At 32.9% G+C, this 18,418-nt stretch overlaps 2 protein-coding genes across 8 annotated transcripts in view; one reads left to right on the top strand and one right to left on the bottom strand.

Annotated features, from left to right (window-relative positions):
• Nucleotides 1-18,418, bottom strand: part of LOC132712771 (anoctamin-4-like) — a 121,013-nt gene that overhangs the window by 65,980 nt on the left and 36,615 nt on the right. The gene's annotated exons all lie outside the window — the stretch shown is intronic.
• Nucleotides 7,382-17,424, top strand: LOC132712772 (uncharacterized). Its single transcript, XM_060695211.1, has 2 exons — nucleotides 7,382-7,651; nucleotides 15,123-17,424. The coding sequence occupies exon 2, from the start codon at nucleotides 15,130-15,132 to the stop codon at nucleotides 16,882-16,884; it is 1,755 nt and encodes a 584-aa protein (XP_060551194.1). The 5' UTR covers nucleotides 7,382-7,651; nucleotides 15,123-15,129; the 3' UTR covers nucleotides 16,885-17,424.

Below are 18,418 nucleotides of genomic sequence, written 5' to 3'. Positions count from 1 at the left end.
GCGGTTGAGGATAAGATGTTATTTAAAACTTCACCTCTATCTTTAGCACAGGCAGCCATCTTATTCAACAGACCGGTTTATAGGAAGCATTTGAGCAATTTGTAAAAAGACACATCTATGTATCATTCCTGTATAGTTTCATCACTCGTAATGTTAACTATGTGCAACAGACACCAAACAACAGATATAACAGACACAAGGGTATCAAAATAGCTCACCTTGAGCTCAGGTGAGCTAAAACAAGTAGGCCTCAGCAGACCAATGTTGCTAACCTGACTAAATTTTTCAACAATTTCAACATTTCATTAACTATTTCAACATTTCATTTACTATTTCAACATTTCGCTAATTTAAACAGTAAGTTTCAACTTTCTGATATTTTTTTAAACAATTACAATATTTTATTTATTTTTGTTACCAGTTTCAACATTTTTGATAACTGTTTCAACACTTTCAAAATTCCAATAACTTTTTTCAACATTTTCAACATTTCAAATGCCAGTGATACTATTGTACTGACAGAAATGATTAAAATTAAACACCTATTGTAATATAATGAATGATGATTGCGTAAACATTATTTCATTAAAGCATGGTCATCAATTGCACATAATTTCCTGCATAGCAGACTGGCGTTTCCGTGAGTTTTACCCATGCCGGAAATTTCATCTGGCATTGGGGATGCCAGATGAGTCGCATGCCAAACAAACGTCGTTTTAGCACACTTTATGAATGAACTGCGTTAAAATGATGTCGTTTTAGAAAGGGAAATATGTGCTTATGATGACTTCATTTTGCCATTGATCTCTTTAAGTTGTAAGTTCATACGCTATTGTAAGAAAATAATTATGGATGAAATGACTTTAATTTCCATGAACATATATCATATTGAGGTAAACCATTTAAATTATGAAATAATATGGCAGAATATTGGCAATTAAATAAGTGCAAAAAAATCCCTGAATTTTAATATATTTGTTTTTCAAAAGCATTCACCTCAATGTAAATAACATCTCTAAATTTCAAAAAGTTAAAAAAAGTAAAACAACTAACAAAACACCAAGCATTTTATCAAAATACTTACCTGAGCTTTCATCTAAAACAATTAAGGTATACATTGATATATCAATTAAAATACATATCTTTTATATTTAACAACATGTCTTAAACTACCTCATTTAAAATTTCACCCCCCCCAATAACTTAGTTGTTTAATCATAAACATATATATGAGATGAGTTGATTTTAGTTCAAAGGCTTAGCTGTGCAATGCAAACAAGAACTGTCGGAGGACAGTAACGCTCGACTATTCGAAAAGTTGTCACAAGGGTGTTTCATTGAGTATAATAATGCTTACCTATATGAGTACATAAAATTGTCCGAAAAGGTACAAACCCTTCAGAGATACCGTCTAACAAGCAAAAATACAAGCTAACTAAGTCAAAAAAGGGGCATAATTATGTAAAAAAGCAAATCAGAGTTATGGGACTTGTGCCAATCATCTTAGATAATCACAGGGAACAAGTGTGTGAAGTTTCAATCCATTCCCTTCAGTAGTTATGGAGATACCAGCTTACACGCAAAAACTTAACCAAGAATTTCTTAGTCGAAAAAGGGGCATAATTATGTAAAAAAGCAAATCAGAGTTATTGGACTTGTGCCAATCATCTTAGATAATCACAGGGAACAAGTGTGTGAAGTTTCAATCCATTCCCTTCAGTAGTTATGGAGATACCAGCTTACACGCAAAAACTTAACCAAGAATTTCTTAGTCGAAAAAGGGGCATAATTTGTAAAAAAGCAAATCAGAGTTATGGGACTTGTGCCAATCATCTTAGATAATCACAGGTAACAAGTTTGTTAAGTTTCAATTCATTCCCTTCAGTAGTTATGGAGATACCAGTTTACATGCAAAAACTTAACCACAGGGACGCCGACAAATGGGTGACTGCATTAGCTCGATTACTCTGCGAATAGTCGAGCTAAAAACGGGGCACAACTGAACAGAACAGAATTTTTTTTTTTGTCTCATCAACACTGTAAAGGTCATATGGCGACTTTCCAGCTTTACTGGTGGAGGAAGACCTCATGTGTCTGTCAATGCATTCATTCAAACACTAATGGGCACCTGAGTTAGAACCACCAACATTCAGAAAGCTAGCTGAATTATGCTAGCTTCCTCACATGAGAGACTTCTAAGTGGGATTCAAACCTGCATCAAGTGAGGTTCAAGTGGTCTTAAGCCACTGACCTAAATCACTCCGCCACAAACACCCCAGCTGTTAAAAAGAATATGGTAGGCACTACATAATTACAGGTAGCAAACATTATTTCACAAGAAATGATTCCAGTCAATGAGTAATGGTTTCCGTGACACCATTTATAATATAATAGCAAAATGTTGATATGGATGTAGGATTTACAACTTTGCATTTTGGGTGAGACTAAAGTGTTTTTTCTTGACAATTTTGTGAATGAAAATATGTTAGATATAAGATATCCTTTGTCACAGATTCAACTATAACATTTGTGTGTAGATTAAGTAGTTTGCGATTACTTGCGGAAGAACAAGTTAATACTTGTTCAAATCCTGGATTTGGCTTGAAACATATCGGCCTGCTGACGTATCCATATGTCAAATTTGAGTTGAATGTGTAATACCGTTGGGGAGATAATGAACAAAAACTGAAAATTTCATAATACTTTCAAAGTGAAAGGGGCATTACTCTGCAAAATATCATTAAACTATGACCAAATTCGAACTTGGCCTGCGCATTCCCTTAAGGTATCCATGCATATGTCAAATTTGAGTTGAATGTGCAATACTGTTGGGGAGATAATGAACGGAAACTGAAAACAAGTAAGTAAATAAAATTTAAAGTTATAAAAAATAATGTTGAAAGATAGAGAGGATACCCATTTATAACATTTGCCCATAACATGTTTTATTTCAGTGATCAATATTAAGATCTATATTGATACCTGCCAAAGAGCTATGCTCTTGTGACGTTGTCACATGAATACTTCCTGACAATTATATATTCCAAAGCTAAAAATTTCTGCTGTGGAGTACAATCATGTTCATACCCACTGACATGCCCTTAAAATTTTTTTTCAAGCACAGAGTGGTAAATATTTATCTCTATGCAATTGTCAAGGAGTATATATACTGACTGAAAACAACAGTAATTTTGGTTTTTAAATGATACCATAGGACAGAGGTGCCCCCACACTCCACTGTTTTGTCAATATTATGACTCATGTCAAATATTTGTTGGGCTACATGTGCCACAAGTTGAAAACTAATAATCTTTTACTAAGTTAAGGGCAAAAACTTTACAAATACTGAAGAAATCCACAAGTGAGCCCCAAGGTGCATAAGAACACATGCTGACCAACATTCTTGTAAACTTTTAGGCCTACAGGTCAAATAAGTTTCGAGCTATGCATGAACAAGTAGAAAATTGCAAATTTATACTAGTAAAGGGCAATAACTCTAACATAACTGAAAAAATCCACATGCAAAATCCCAGGTGCATTGCTTCACAGTGATGTTGATCATTATTCCTGTAAAGTTGGTTGATTCTAACTCAAGCACTCAAGGATTAAATAACACAACATAATGAAACAGTTTTTACTAAGTCAAGGGCAATTACTAATACTGGATAAATCTACAAGCAAAGGTGCACAACTACAGATACTGACCAACATTCCAGTAAAGTTTCATGACTAGATTAAATACTTTTTAAGCTGATTGATTGATTGGTTGATTGATTTTCTTTAGACCGGGCGGTCAAGGATAACCTACGAAAGTGCAAGCACTTATTTCCAGTAGGGTCCTTATCTCACCAGACTCTAGAGACAGCTATGAGATACAAGGGAATCCGGGAACCAGTCCCTAGCTCTTATTGAAAAGACCCCTTGGTTCTTTTACATGCCCAGTGTATAGCACTGATAAATGCGAGGATTACCTGGGTTTCATACCAGTTAACCTCTCTATGCATGACACAAGTAGAAATTTGCAAATTTTCACAAGTCAAGAGCAATAACTCTGACAAAACATATAAATTCACAAGTGAAACCCCAAGTGCACAACTACACATGCTGAGCAACATTCATGTAAAGTTTCATGACCCTATGTCAAATACTTGACACAAGTTGAAAATTGCAAATTCTTTTTAAGTCATTAGAACAATAACTCAAATACTAAATAAGTATACACAAAAATAACCAGGTTCACAGCTACACATGCTGATCAATATTCCTGTAAAGTTTCATGACTCTAGGTCAAATAATGTTTAAGTTACTTGCGACACAAGTTGAACATTGCAAATTTTTACTAAGTCAAGGGCAATAACTCTACAAATACTAAATAAGTCCACATGAAAATAACCAGGTGCACAATTACACATGCTGATCAATGTTCCTGTCAAGTTTCATGACCCTAGGCCAAATACTTTTTGAGCTATGTGCGACTAAGTCAAGGGCAATAACTCTGACAAAACAAAATAAATCCATAAGGGAAATCCAAGGTGCAAAATTAGTCCACCAAAAACCATCATAAAATCATAACAATGTAAAGCTGAAAACAATGTTTAAAATACATGTCGGGAAGTCTTAATCATTCTGTTTTCAATGATGTGATTAAATGATTTAAAACCCCTTATATATAATTTTCTCAACACAGTTTATGACTGTCGTACTAAGTCAACATAAAGTTTAAACATTTACATACCAATAAACTAGGGAAGATAACAACTCAACTTTTCAGCATGGTGGGAAAGAACAACTTTAAATTTAAACAAGAACGTGTTTGTTAAACACAAATGCTCCCGGCTCAGATTCTTGTCTGTAGCAATATTTCAAAAAATGTTTACCCATTCACTCAGTTATGGACAGAAAAATTGCCAAAAAATTGTAAACACAAGTTATATAGCTTGACAAAGTCAAAACATTTTGTTATTGTGAAAAATATAAGTTGCCAAGTTCATGCAAGTTATCTTCCAACCAAATATGAAATACATCTGTCATTAAATAAAGGCTGTATGGGCAAAAGTGTAAAAATCTATTTTAAGCACTGGTGACCTTGACCAAACTGACCCCTAACTCTATCCAAAAGAAGAATACCATGTAAGTTATCTTCCTACCAAATATGAAATCCATCTGTCAATAAATAAAGGCTGTATGGGCAAAAGTGTAAAAATCTATTTTTAGCACAAGTGACCTTGACCCACTGATCCCTACCCCAATCAAAAGGATGACTACCATGCAAGTTATCTTCCTACCTAATATAAAATATACCTGTCACTTAATAAAGGCTGTATGAGCAAATGTGTAAAAATCTATTTTTAGCACTGGTGACCTTGACCCAACTGACCACTAACTCCATCAAAGTTTATGTTTCTATCAATTATAAATAACATCTGTCTATAGAATAAGGTCAATACACCTGTAAAAATGTAAAAATCTATTTTTAACATTGATGACCTTGACATAAGTAAAATTGACCTTGACCCAAATGACCCCTTACTACACCCAAAGAAGGAGGACCTCCCTTGGCATGTTTGTATTAAACTAAGACATCAACTAAAAAATAAAGGCTGTATGAGCAAAAATGTTTATTTTTTAAACCAGTGACCTTGACCCTAGAGACCGCTTACTCCACAAACAAGAGCTGTCACAGGAGACAGCGAAGCTCGACTAATAAAATACTGGACACAGTAAGGAGGACAAAACTATGAAAGAAAAATCAATTATGTATAATTATGTATTAAGTTATAGTAAAAAAATAACATTTGTTAACATAAATTCCAAGATCAAGGGGAATAATTCTAGAAATAGTCATGCTAGAGTTATGGACCTTGCCACACAACATTTGTGTAATGATAAGAAATATATATTTGAAGTTTGAAGTAGATACCTTAAAAAAAAAGAAGTTATTGTATTTCTTAAAGAAAATCCTAAGTTCAAAGAGAGATAAATCTGTAAATATTGCTTCAAGAGTTATGAACATTGTCACATAAAATGTAATTGATGATAAGGAATAAGTATTTGAAGTTTGAGGTAGATACCTTTAAAAATAAAAAAGTTAAAATAAAAAATAACATTTTTCTAGTAAATTAATCTAAGTTTATGGGGAGATAATTCTTGCAATATTGATGCTAGAGTTATGAACCTTGTCACATAAGATGTGGATGATGATAACGTAAATATATTTGAAGTATGAAGTTGATCCCTTTAGAAATAAATAAGTTAGAGTAAAAAATAATATTTTGTATGGAAAATTCTAAGTTCAAAGGGAGATAAATCTGAAAATATTGGTGCTAGAGTTATGAACCTTGTCACATAAGATGGGGATGATGATAACGTAAATATATTTGAAGTATGAGGTTGATCCCTTAAGAAATAAAGAAGAAATAGTATTTTTTGAGGAAAATTCTAAGTTCAAGGGGAGATAAATCTGAAAATATTGGTGCTAGAGTTATGAACCTTGTCACATAAGATGGGGATGATGATAAGGTACATATATTTGAAGTATGAGGTTGATCCCTTAAGAAATAAAGAAGTATCAGTAAAAAATAGTATTTTTTAAGGAAAATTCTAAGTTCAAGGGGAGATAAATCTGAAAATATTGGTGCTAGAGTTATGAACCTTGTCACATAAGATGTGGTTGATGATAAGGAACATATATTTGAAGTTTGAAGTTGATACCTTAAGAAATGACAAAGTTATAGTGAAAAATATTTTACTGCACCAAAACTTTAATCTAAAATCTGGACGCGGACGCCGACGCCGACGCCGACGCCGACGCCGGGGCGAGTAGGACAGCTCTCCATATACTTCGTATAGTCGAGCTAAAAATTAGAGGACCATCAAAGGTATCCACCTACTAAATATGAAAGATATCATTAAAGAAATTAAGCAATTAGGAGAAATTTAAGATAAATCCAACTTGCCGAAATAGGTTAACCAGACAAGGCCCTATTTTCAAAGTGAAAAAAGGGAAATAACTGGGAAATATGGATGATACAGTTATATAACTTGGCAATCTCATGTACTTTGTTTTGATAAGTAAGTGTGGAAATTATAAAGCCATTAGTATAGATAGAACTTAAGATATTTCCAACTTGCCGTTTTAGGTTAACCATTATTCATTTTCTAAGTGCTGTAAAGGGCAATAACTTGGTAAATATGAAAGCCAGAGTTATGTAACTTGCCCAGATCATGTACTTTGTATTGATTAGTAAGTGTGTAAACTTTGAAGCCAATGGTACAGGTAGAACTTAAGAAAAATCGAACTTGCCGTTCTAGGTTAACCTCGTACGGACGGACGGATGGACGGTTCAATTACTATATGCCCGGGGGCATAAAAATCAGGACATTTTTATACTCTTAACAGTTAAAATACTGATTGAAAAACACAATGCTAAAATTTAATACAATCTCGCACACTAGACACTTTATTTACGAAATAAATGACTGGTTTAAACGTTTAACAGTGCTATAAACTTTAAACTTGTAACTTTACAATGTTATCAGTGTTATAAAACAAGGACATTAAAAACAGAGCAAACAGTCCACGTATCCAATATCAACAGCAAAATATTTACATTAGAAACCTGTGAGACAATTTGAGGATTACAATTTCAAGGTATGTAATATTTTTATTAAATATCTTAATGTCTACAAAAAATTACTCTCTCACAACTAGTGAGCATTATTATTTTATAAAGTATTTTTTTAAAAAGGAAGTTCAATTAAATATACATATATTTTGATGCACAAAGTCATGGTATTGAAAAACTTCTGGACTGAGTTATTTTTGCATGCCTTTTAATTATATCTATATTTGTAATCAGACCTGTCAGTGGACAGAGCGCTCCACTTTTCTAATTGCACTATAATATAATTCAATAAAATCAACAAAGAAAAGAAGGGGTATAATTCTGTAAATGTGATTAGCATACTAACAAGAATTTCAAGTGAATACATTTTTCCATTTTTTTGGTTATAATATAATTTTAACATCAAATATAAGCTTTTAGGATTATCTTTTGAAACTCAAAAATTAGGCACAGCATAGTTACGGTTGGGGCCTATGGATTGTAGAGTTTTTGGTTGGAGTCTGTTTTGGCATAAAAGGTCAATCTTATCTTGATGTTTTAATTTCAGACCTTTTAGATTTTAATTTACCTTTTACATCACCTTATAATACATGGCCGGATAATTATATTGATATTAAATACTTAAATCAACTAAGTTAATTGATACGTACACTATGACATCATACATTAGATACACTAGAAATAAGTTCGTCCATGGCCACGAATAGAACGCCCCACATGGCAGCCCAAAATTTCAGAGTTATTAATACAGTTTAGTCCTTACGGAAATTGGTGCATCAAAGTATTATTTGTTCTTAAGAGTTCAAAGCCTTAAAACTAATTCAGAAAATTTAACACAAACCATTTATACAAAGGACTGAAACGTCACTATCAGTGTATAATCCTTTGCAGACATTGCATACTTTGTAGCCAGAATAATGGCTAAATACCATATTCCACAAAAGTATGGGTGATGGGAGTGGTGTGGTGTCCCGAGGGGGAAAGAAATATATATTACTGAATCCGGATAGAATAATTGAGAACTGTATTTTAAACTCAGTAATACTTCTATCAATATATTTCATTTCATCTTCAACAGTGGTAAGTTATAAATGATTAACATTTTCGAGTCCAACTACAAACCACTTTCATTGAACGCACAACCCACAATTCTCAAGTAACTTTGAAACTACGGTTACATCGAGCATAAGTACAGTCATGTTCGAATAATGTATGTATCTATATGTGCATCAATGATTTGTTGAAGTGATTTGAAGTGTGTATATGAGACGTCGAGCTGCCGAGATATGAACGGCAAATTATAGCAAAATTTATCATCTGATTTTTTTCAAAGTTCAAGAGGCGATAACTCTCTTCAGACTAAATCAATCATAACCATAGACACAAAATTCTAAAACTTGACAATAAATTCTTATGACATAGTTCTCATACTCTTGTTTCAATTTGATTATAGATTATCATGTACACACTGTATGCGGAGATGAGATGAAATAGGGAACTTACATACATTAACAAATTTCACTTCTTCTTTATTACAAAAGTTAAAAGCGAGGCTAAAGAGATCTCGATAACCATGTAACTAAAAGAGTTCGATGACCTGCGCAATATAACCCAGACAGTAGTGTATGATAGAAAGCTGATAATATCTACTAATATTTTCAAAGTGAAAGGGACATAACACTGCCAAAATCATCGAACCACGACCAAATTCGAACTTGATCTGTGCATTCCTTTACCATATCCATATGTCAAATTTAAGTTGAATATGTAACACTGTTGGGGAGATAATAAACAGAAACTGAAAATTTCATAATATTTTCCAAGTGTAAGGGGCATTACTCTGCAAAAAATCATTGAACCTTGACCAAATTCGAATGCCTGCGCATTCCTTTTACGTATCCAAATGTTAAATCTGAGTTGAATGTGTAATACTGTTGGGGAGATACTGAATGGAAACTGAAAACTTCATATTATATTCCAAGTGAAAAGGGCATTACTCTGAAAAAAATAATTGAATTATGACTAAATTCGAACTTGGCCTGCGCATTCTCTTAACGTATCCATATGTTAAATTTGAGTTTAATGTGTAATACTGTTGGGGAGATAATGAATGGAAATTGAAAATTTCATATTATATTCCAAGTAAAAGGGGCAAAACTCTACCAAAAATCATCAAACCATGACCAAATTCGAACTTGACCTGCGCATTCCTTTGATGTATCCAAATGTCAAGTTTGAGATGAATGTGTAATACTGTTGGGAAGATAATGAACGAAAACTGAAAATTTCATATTATTTTCAAAGTGAAAGGGGCATAACTCTGCCAAAAATCATCTTACCATGACCAAATTCAAACATGACCTGTATTTTCTCATGACATATCCATATGTCAAGTTTGAGTTGAATGTGTAATACCGTTGGAGAAATAATGAATGGAAACTGAAAATTTCATATTATTTTCAAAGTGAAAGGGGCTAAACTCTGCCAAAAATCATCAAACCATGACCAAATTCGAACATGACCTGTATTTTCTCATGACATATACATATGTCAAGGTTGAGTTGAATGTAATAAATACCGTTGGAGAAATAATGAACGGAAACTGAAAATTTCATATTATTTTCAAAGTAAAAGGGGCATAACTCTGCCAAAATTCATCGAACCATGACCAAATTCAAACATATCCATATGCCAAATAAGAGTTGAATGTGTGCAACTGTTACTAAGTTAATGAACAGAAACTAATGATGACAAAATGACAGAATGACGGTACAGGGTAACACTTTATGCCCCAGCCATTATATGGTGGGGCATAATAAGCAATATAATATTCTTCATGATTGCAAAATATACTTTAAATAATTAACATGTACTGTTCCAAGTAAACCATTATTTACGTTAAAAATATTTTACAAAAACAATTAAATGAAGATAAACATAATACATTGATGCCCCCACCTTCCACTGTTTTGTTAGTCTTTGGAAGGACATACCAGCAGGACAGCATCCCTTACCAAAATGACTTTAAGTGACTTATATGTTTCTTATATGCAACTTATACTTGACCTATAAGAGAACTATAAGTTACATATAAGTCACTTATAAATCACCTAAAAACCTGTCTAAGTCAGTTATAGGTATATGCTACATATAAGTCACTTTTGGCCATTTTTTCCCCAACATATAAGTCACATACAAGTCACCTATATTAGTGCCTTATACTGGTGAAGTTTAAAGTAACCAGTTTCTATGTTAGATATAAGTGAAAACTTAGAACTTTTGCGAGACTTTTTATTACTGAGCAAAGCTGAAAAAATTACTAAGTACAAAAACATGAGAAAATTGGTAAAATTTATTGAAGTTGATTTGTAATTCTTTGCTTTAACACAATGGGTATCAAAATACTCAGAATTTAAAATACTATAATCTTAGACCTTAATCACAAACAATTAAGATTTTTTTTTAAATGTTGCTTATTAATTTTTGAACACAGCTGGGGTTTTTAAATAAGATAATAGAAAAAATGATTATCAATTAAGTATATTACCTGTAAAAAATTTTGGTACATATTCTGTGCGGAATTGGGACAGAAATGGCATTCAATCAGTGATTTCTAGGCTACCATGGACAGAAATGAAATTCCATGTCATTTCTTTTCACAAGGAAAATATTTCACATAAAAGTCACACAAGGCATAATTCTACTTTTGTTTTTTTTCTAACTTGAAACAGACATTGAAATCTATATGTTTTTACCTACTGTACTTCTTACAGACCTAATTTCGCTGAAGTAAGATATTCTAACAAGAAAAAGAGGTGTATTTTTTTTTTAATATACAAGTGTTATTTTTAAGACATTTAGGCCTAGTGTATTTTAGATATTTAAACATTAAAAAAAACAGTGCTTGAAATAAACAGTTTATATTGCCCTTTTAATATATATAAAATCAAGGAACCAATATGCCTGAAGATTGCTTATATTTTCTACATCCACTGATACACCATATAGATCAGAGGTCTGATAAAACTGGCCACCTGCCTTTGCCACCATATGTGCATGACTAATTTTTTGACTGGTCATTCCTACAAATCAGACTGTTCAATGTGATTATTTTGGGGAAAGATAACATTTCCTATCCTGAATTTGTAAAAAATGACATTGCATTTTCTTTTTCAAAAATGTATAATGATTTTTAAACTTTACATAACTATTAGTTATTTGATTTTTTTTCACATTCAATGATTGTAAGATAGAACTGATGAGTGCTTTGATTTTTGGATTTATCCTGTTGCACATAACATTGGACCTGCCCAGGTACACAGTTGTAAGTCTGAAACATTTAGCTTAGCAATCTGGTGGAAATCACAGAGAATCTACTTGATGTTTTAGGAAATTTAGAGATATTGTTTTGTTTAAGATGTTTAAGTATAGTTATGGTAAATAAGAATCACCTTGGACAAGAAGATATACAACAAAATCAGGTAAATACCTTTGAGTTACATTTATGCAGAATTGATACAGGTTATATATTAAACAATCAAAGTAAGATGGCAGCAAACTAAAATTTGTAACTTGAGAGATCAAGGCTGTTTTTATTTTAGATTTACTAATACTTGTAATTGATTTAAATCTAGATTTAATAGTCAAATTAATTGAATTATTAGAACTAAATAGTACAATCAGTAGTTTTATGCAGCTGAATAAGACAGGGTCATCATAATCATTTAACATTTTATTGTTGTTTTCAATGGAGAAATCTGATATTACAATTTACATACATTGCAGGCTAGTGGGACCAGTTCTTACTTTGAGATGCCAGGTGAATAATGATATGCAGTATTGAGCCTGGAAAGGTATGTTTTTTTTTAATCTCTATACTTACTGCTCTAAATCTTTTACAGAAAAGAGCATAATAAATGTTGTTGCAAATAGTGCTGTTAATCAATTCTTATAGAGACTTTTAGCAATTCTTAAACAACACTGTTGACTTGTGCACTAAAATGAAGATACTGTGTAACTTATATATTTGTATATGCATAAGTATTAAATAGCTAATATAGTTTGATGATATACAAAATATGAAATATAACTGCATTTACAATGGTCGGAATTTATTTCCACATCTTTTTTTAATTAATTATGAATTTTATCTTTAAAGGTGAAACACAGCCACATGAAGTTCTCCGAGGGAACAGAATCAGAGCACTGAAACAGACATCAATAAAAAGAAATAGTAGTTTGAATAATCAGAAACATTTGATCAAATTTATGATTTGAACAGTTCCTCACCGACAGACTTCCAGCAAAATAATTGTATAAATAAAGTGTTTGATTCCAAGAAAACCAGTAAAAACAAAAACTTGCTGTTATAAATGAATATTGTTTTTGTTATAGTGAATGTAAGATGATTGAACTGAAGGATATGTATGTTGAATTTTGTATTTTGCTCATTTATATGACTATGAATATAAATTAATAAACATTTTTTGAAATTAAAATTACTAAACTTTTATTTTATTTCAAGCTTTTTTGACATCAAGCAACATATATGCGACTTACATGTGACTTATATGGTTACTTTATAAGTGACTTATATTGAGTCACTTATATGTAACATATAAGTCACTTATATGTAACATATAAGTCACTTATATATTTACTTATAAGTTGAGCATATCTTTGACTTACATGTCACATATTTGTGACTTATATATAACTTATACTTCACTTATATGTCAAAATGCCAGACATATACTGCACTAACATCTAATTTGCATTTAAAATACTTGACTTATAGGTGAATTGACTAAGTGAAGTATAATCTACATATAAAATAGCCTATAAGTGACTTATAAGTGAATTCCGTAAGGGATGATAGATGGACAGATAAAGGCAAATGTAGATCACCCATCCAACAGAATTAAATGAGGATAAACATAATATATTGATGCCCCCACCTTCCACTGTTTTGTCAGTCTTTGGAAGAACACAGCATGATAGATAGATGGACAGATAAAGGCAAATGTATATCACACCTACATATAGAGGCGGCATACAGAAAAGCTTTTAATAACAAGAAATGTCATACCACACATATGTCCCACTTTCTAGCCATTGACTCATACTATTGGTAATTTTGATTTAGGAACTTGCCATAAATGGGTACCTGAAAGTGTTCAGCTAAGGTATAAAGAAAAATAATGACCTACTAGTTATAACCAATCAGTATGTTAAATATAAAGACCTTGACCTTTGAACTAGTGACCACATTATGACTAATCAGTATGAGAAATATGAAGACTTTGTAATAAAAAGTTTTCAAGGTAATCAGTGGAAACTATTCTTAAATTTAAGGTCGCTTTGACCTTGACCTTTCAACTAGTGAGCCTAAAATCTATAGGGGTCATTAACTAAATATGACCAATCAATATGTGAAATATGAAGATTTTGTAATAGATAGTTCGCAAGATAATTAGCTGAAACCATTCTAGCTTTTTTTTAAGGCACTTGTGGCATTGACCTTTGACCTATTGACCCCAAATAGGGGTAATTTACAAGTTATGAATAATCAGTTGGTTAAATATGAAGACTTTGAGATTTTGTTTTAATTTGTTTGTTTCATTTTACGCCTTTTCCCAACAGTATTTCAGTCATATAGGCAGGTAGTTTCCTAACCATCGCTTCCTGGAGAGTTACACCAGTACTAAAACTACCTTCCTCCGCGCTAAACTACAAAGCATTCTCCCGGGATCTAACCCACGCCAGAAGGTAACTTGGATTAGGAGTCATTGACTCTAACCCCTCGACCACGGAGGCGGTTAAGACTTTGTGATAATGAGTGAGTGGAAACCATTCTGACATTTAAGGCCCCTATGACCTTGATGTTTGACCTAGTAATCCCAAAATCAAAAGGGGTCATCTACTAGTTATGACCAATCAGTATATGTAATATGAAGATTTTGTGATAAATAGTTGAAACCATGTGGTCTACTGACAGACAGACTGACCGATCAAATAGCAAAACAATATACCCCCTCTTCTTGGGGGCATAATTATATACCATAACATCAACTTTCATCACAAATAAAACAAGTCAAAAATATGAAATGAACAATGTATATTTCTTTGAATATTTTCCCAACAAAAATCCACAAAAAATCATTTAAGTAAGTATAAACTAGACTTTATCTTTGTGTCAAATCATCGATGAATCTCAAGTTTTATGGTTTTGAAAACATGCAATACATAGTAATCTATAGATATTATCAAGAACTTGGAAAATGAGGGTTTTTCCCAGCTAATCTGTTGGTACATACAAACTTTTACCGTTGTAGTTTTATGGTATACTACTCAACACAATAGATTAGTCAACCTGATGAGCTTATTTTCAAAGCTGTAACTGTAAAAGTTTGTTTGTACCTATGGAATAGCTGGGAAAACCCAAAATATTCTTAATTCAGGAGTCTATATTATTATATATATTATAATACTTTTCAGGTAAAACATGGCAGTCCCAGGAAAGAAAGCATCAAATCAATTTTCATCATCAACAGCATCCATGGCATCAGATGAAGATCTTCAAATTTACTGCCAGCCTTGTGACGAGGAAGGAACTAGACTACCTGCCCATGGTTACTGCACTGACTGCAAGGAACACCTTTGTAAGACATGCTTTACAGCCCATAAAATAAGTAGGCTTTCCAAACATCATAAACTTCAGGATGCTACGAATATGCCTAAAGTTTTGCAGCAACCGTCACCATCCATTCACACAGGCCAGTCTGATGACCTAACTACATCCTGTCTTAAACATTCAAAAGAACTGATCAAATTCTACTGTCATGATCATGTCGAATTACTCTGCAGTGTTTGTGTTACCCTTGAACACCAAACTACTTCCTGCAAAGTTGATTATATACCAGACATTTCTGGTGATATATTAGACAGCAAAGAATATCAAGTTATCTTGAATGCAGTAAATACCACTTCTGACAAATTTCAACAGATATTAAAAGATGTCAAGAACATGACATACAAATCAAACAGCTCTCTCAAAGATGCATTAGTTGACATTAAAAAGTTTCGACAAGAAATCAACCAAAGACTAGACGAACTTGAGAGACAAACTGAAGATACAGCTAAAGTCATAGAACAAGAAAACAACAAACATCTGAAAGCAGCAGAAACAACATGTGAAGATATAACAAAATCCCTGAAGATATCATCAGACAAAATGAAACAGCTCAACACAACAAAACAAGCTGACAAACTCTTCATTGATTTAAAACTTGCAGAGAATAAAATCAAAGTTATGAAGGAAAAACTACTAACACTGTCATCATTTGATATCAAAGAGTACAACTTTCAATCAAATGATGTAATATCAAATCTGTTCAAAACAGAGAAGTCACTGGGGACATTGACACACAAAACTTTAAATACAGAATGTCAACCTGTACAAATAAAGTCTAGACAATCTTCACATGAGGGAATAATCTGTGTGGAGACATCAAAAGATGAATACATGTGCTGTATATCAGGAATGACTCTGCTGACTCCTGATCTTCTTATCATCACTGACCGCAACAACAATGCTGTAAAGATGGTGGATACCAGCAGTCAATCTGTGTCTGATCAACTACAACTAGATGATGCACCATGGGATATCACCACAGTAACCAGTACTGACCTTGCTGCCACACTTCCTGCCAAACACTCAATACAGTTTATATCAATCTCATCAAACAAACTCATAAAGAAGCACACTGTGAAGGTTGAAGGAGAATGCCGTGGTATAAGCTGTTACCAAGGTAAACTTGTTGTGTCATTTGCTGATCCAGCAAAACTTCAGATCCTTGACCTGAATGGCGTAATACAAACAACAATTGATGGTAATAATATTTTCAAAGAGCCATTTTATATCACATGTAACAGAAGTTCTATCTATGTATCTGACAGTGGCATGAAGACAGTGACAAGATTAAACTGGCAGGGTGATGTGATAGGTAGATATAGTGGTATAAGTGATCCTAGGGGAATGTCACTGTCAGATGATGGTACTGTATTTGTGTGTGACTGGGTGAGACATGTTATAGAAGAGATATCAGGAGATTGTTCTACAGGAAATGTGGTGTTGAAGGATCTGAAAGGTCCATATGCTGTATGCTGGTGTGAAGAAACAAAGAAGCTGTATTACAGTGGTTGGACAAATATTAATGGGATAGATAACAACTTTCTTCACACCTATAAACTATCATAAACATGAGCAAAATGTTCAGATGATTTGACTATATCTACACACATACTATATATGCTTAGATGGGCACTTAAATCCAATATAGTAATACTTTTCTATTTAGTGTTTTTAAAAAAAGAATAAATGAATGTAAGCAGATTTAAGTTTATTAACTAAGGCAATGTTAAATTACTCTGGTCCTGTGGTATGGAACAACATACCAATACATGTTCGAAATTCTGTCCCTGAGGAAATTTCAAGCCTCCTATATCCAATGGCAATTTTCAAACTAATCGAATGTACATATTGTTTCCAAAAACAACAATTCAATGTATAAAATAAAAAGTATAATAAAAACTGTTATTAGAACAGCCCTATATAAATGTCTAATTCTTCAACATTGATCTACTTTTTTGTACTTTCCATGCTGAAGTTATGAAAATGTCACTTCTCTATGTAAGAAGAAAAAATGTTTACTTATTTATTGTATTGATATGATGTTTATAATGTACATATTTTGTTGTCTAAATGTTGATTGTGATTGTATTTTATGTTGTTTTGTATATACTGAGGCCCGCTTGGAAGATCGGGAAACTGAATGTGTTAGCCTCATTGAATAAAGTCTTAACTTACTTACTTACTAATTACTGTGTACCCCAAAGTCCCCATATTAAATGCTTTTCACAAATTTTTTTTTTTTTTATTGCCGATTCTAATAAATCAAAATCAAAAGACTCAGGTACCATCCACAAGTAACCAGAAAAATGTCTTTGTTTAGGAATTGTTTTAGTCATATACCATTGAAAATCAACCTAACCAGCCTTTCTGGATAACTAATCAGTTATAATCAATTTCTATGAAAGTGATTAACTACTAATCCTATGATATATTTGAATCAGTGGTGGGAGAAATATGACCATTAGACTCAATTTGAGTGACCAGTTGTCATTGAGAAATAACGCCTCCCCTGGGGATGGCACCGGGGACCTTTAATTACTAATCTGATGCTTTCCATATGGAGCTTAGTGAGCAGACAACACTTAACCAATGTTTTAACCCTTTAACCTGCTGAATTAGTATAATGGACTTTCAGCTTCCATTTTTCGAACTGTTCATTATCAATTATGGGGATATCAGGACAAAAATTTACAATTAAGTCACCCAGCAGACAGCAGTATAGAGCCTGGCCAGACTGCTTGGATATACAGGCTGGTCTGGCTCTATACAAGTTGCTAATGCCCCGGTCACATATTCACGGATAATGCCACGGAAGAGCTACGGTCTAATCGTTCACGGATTACTACGGAAAAGTGAAATTCCGTAGTCCGCTACGGTTCCAGTACGGACACACAACGGTATGAGTACATAGTCCGACGGATTTACCACCAAAGTCCCCCAGAGACACGGATTGCTATACGGACCGACACGGTTTAATACGGAGCGACACGACGCACTACGGATACACTACGGTCTGCAAGCACTTCGTTTTATGTACATATTTACTCCATTTTTACGATCTAATGTTTGTAAAATATGTAACATTAAATGTTATGTAATT

This window comes from Ruditapes philippinarum, unplaced genomic scaffold (assembly GCF_026571515.1).
Source record: "Ruditapes philippinarum isolate M1 unplaced genomic scaffold, ASM2657151v2 ctg5910_1_1_1_1, whole genome shotgun sequence".
Lineage (NCBI taxonomy): Eukaryota > Metazoa > Mollusca > Bivalvia > Venerida > Veneridae > Ruditapes > Ruditapes philippinarum.
This window is presented reverse-complemented; position numbering and strand designations above follow the sequence as displayed.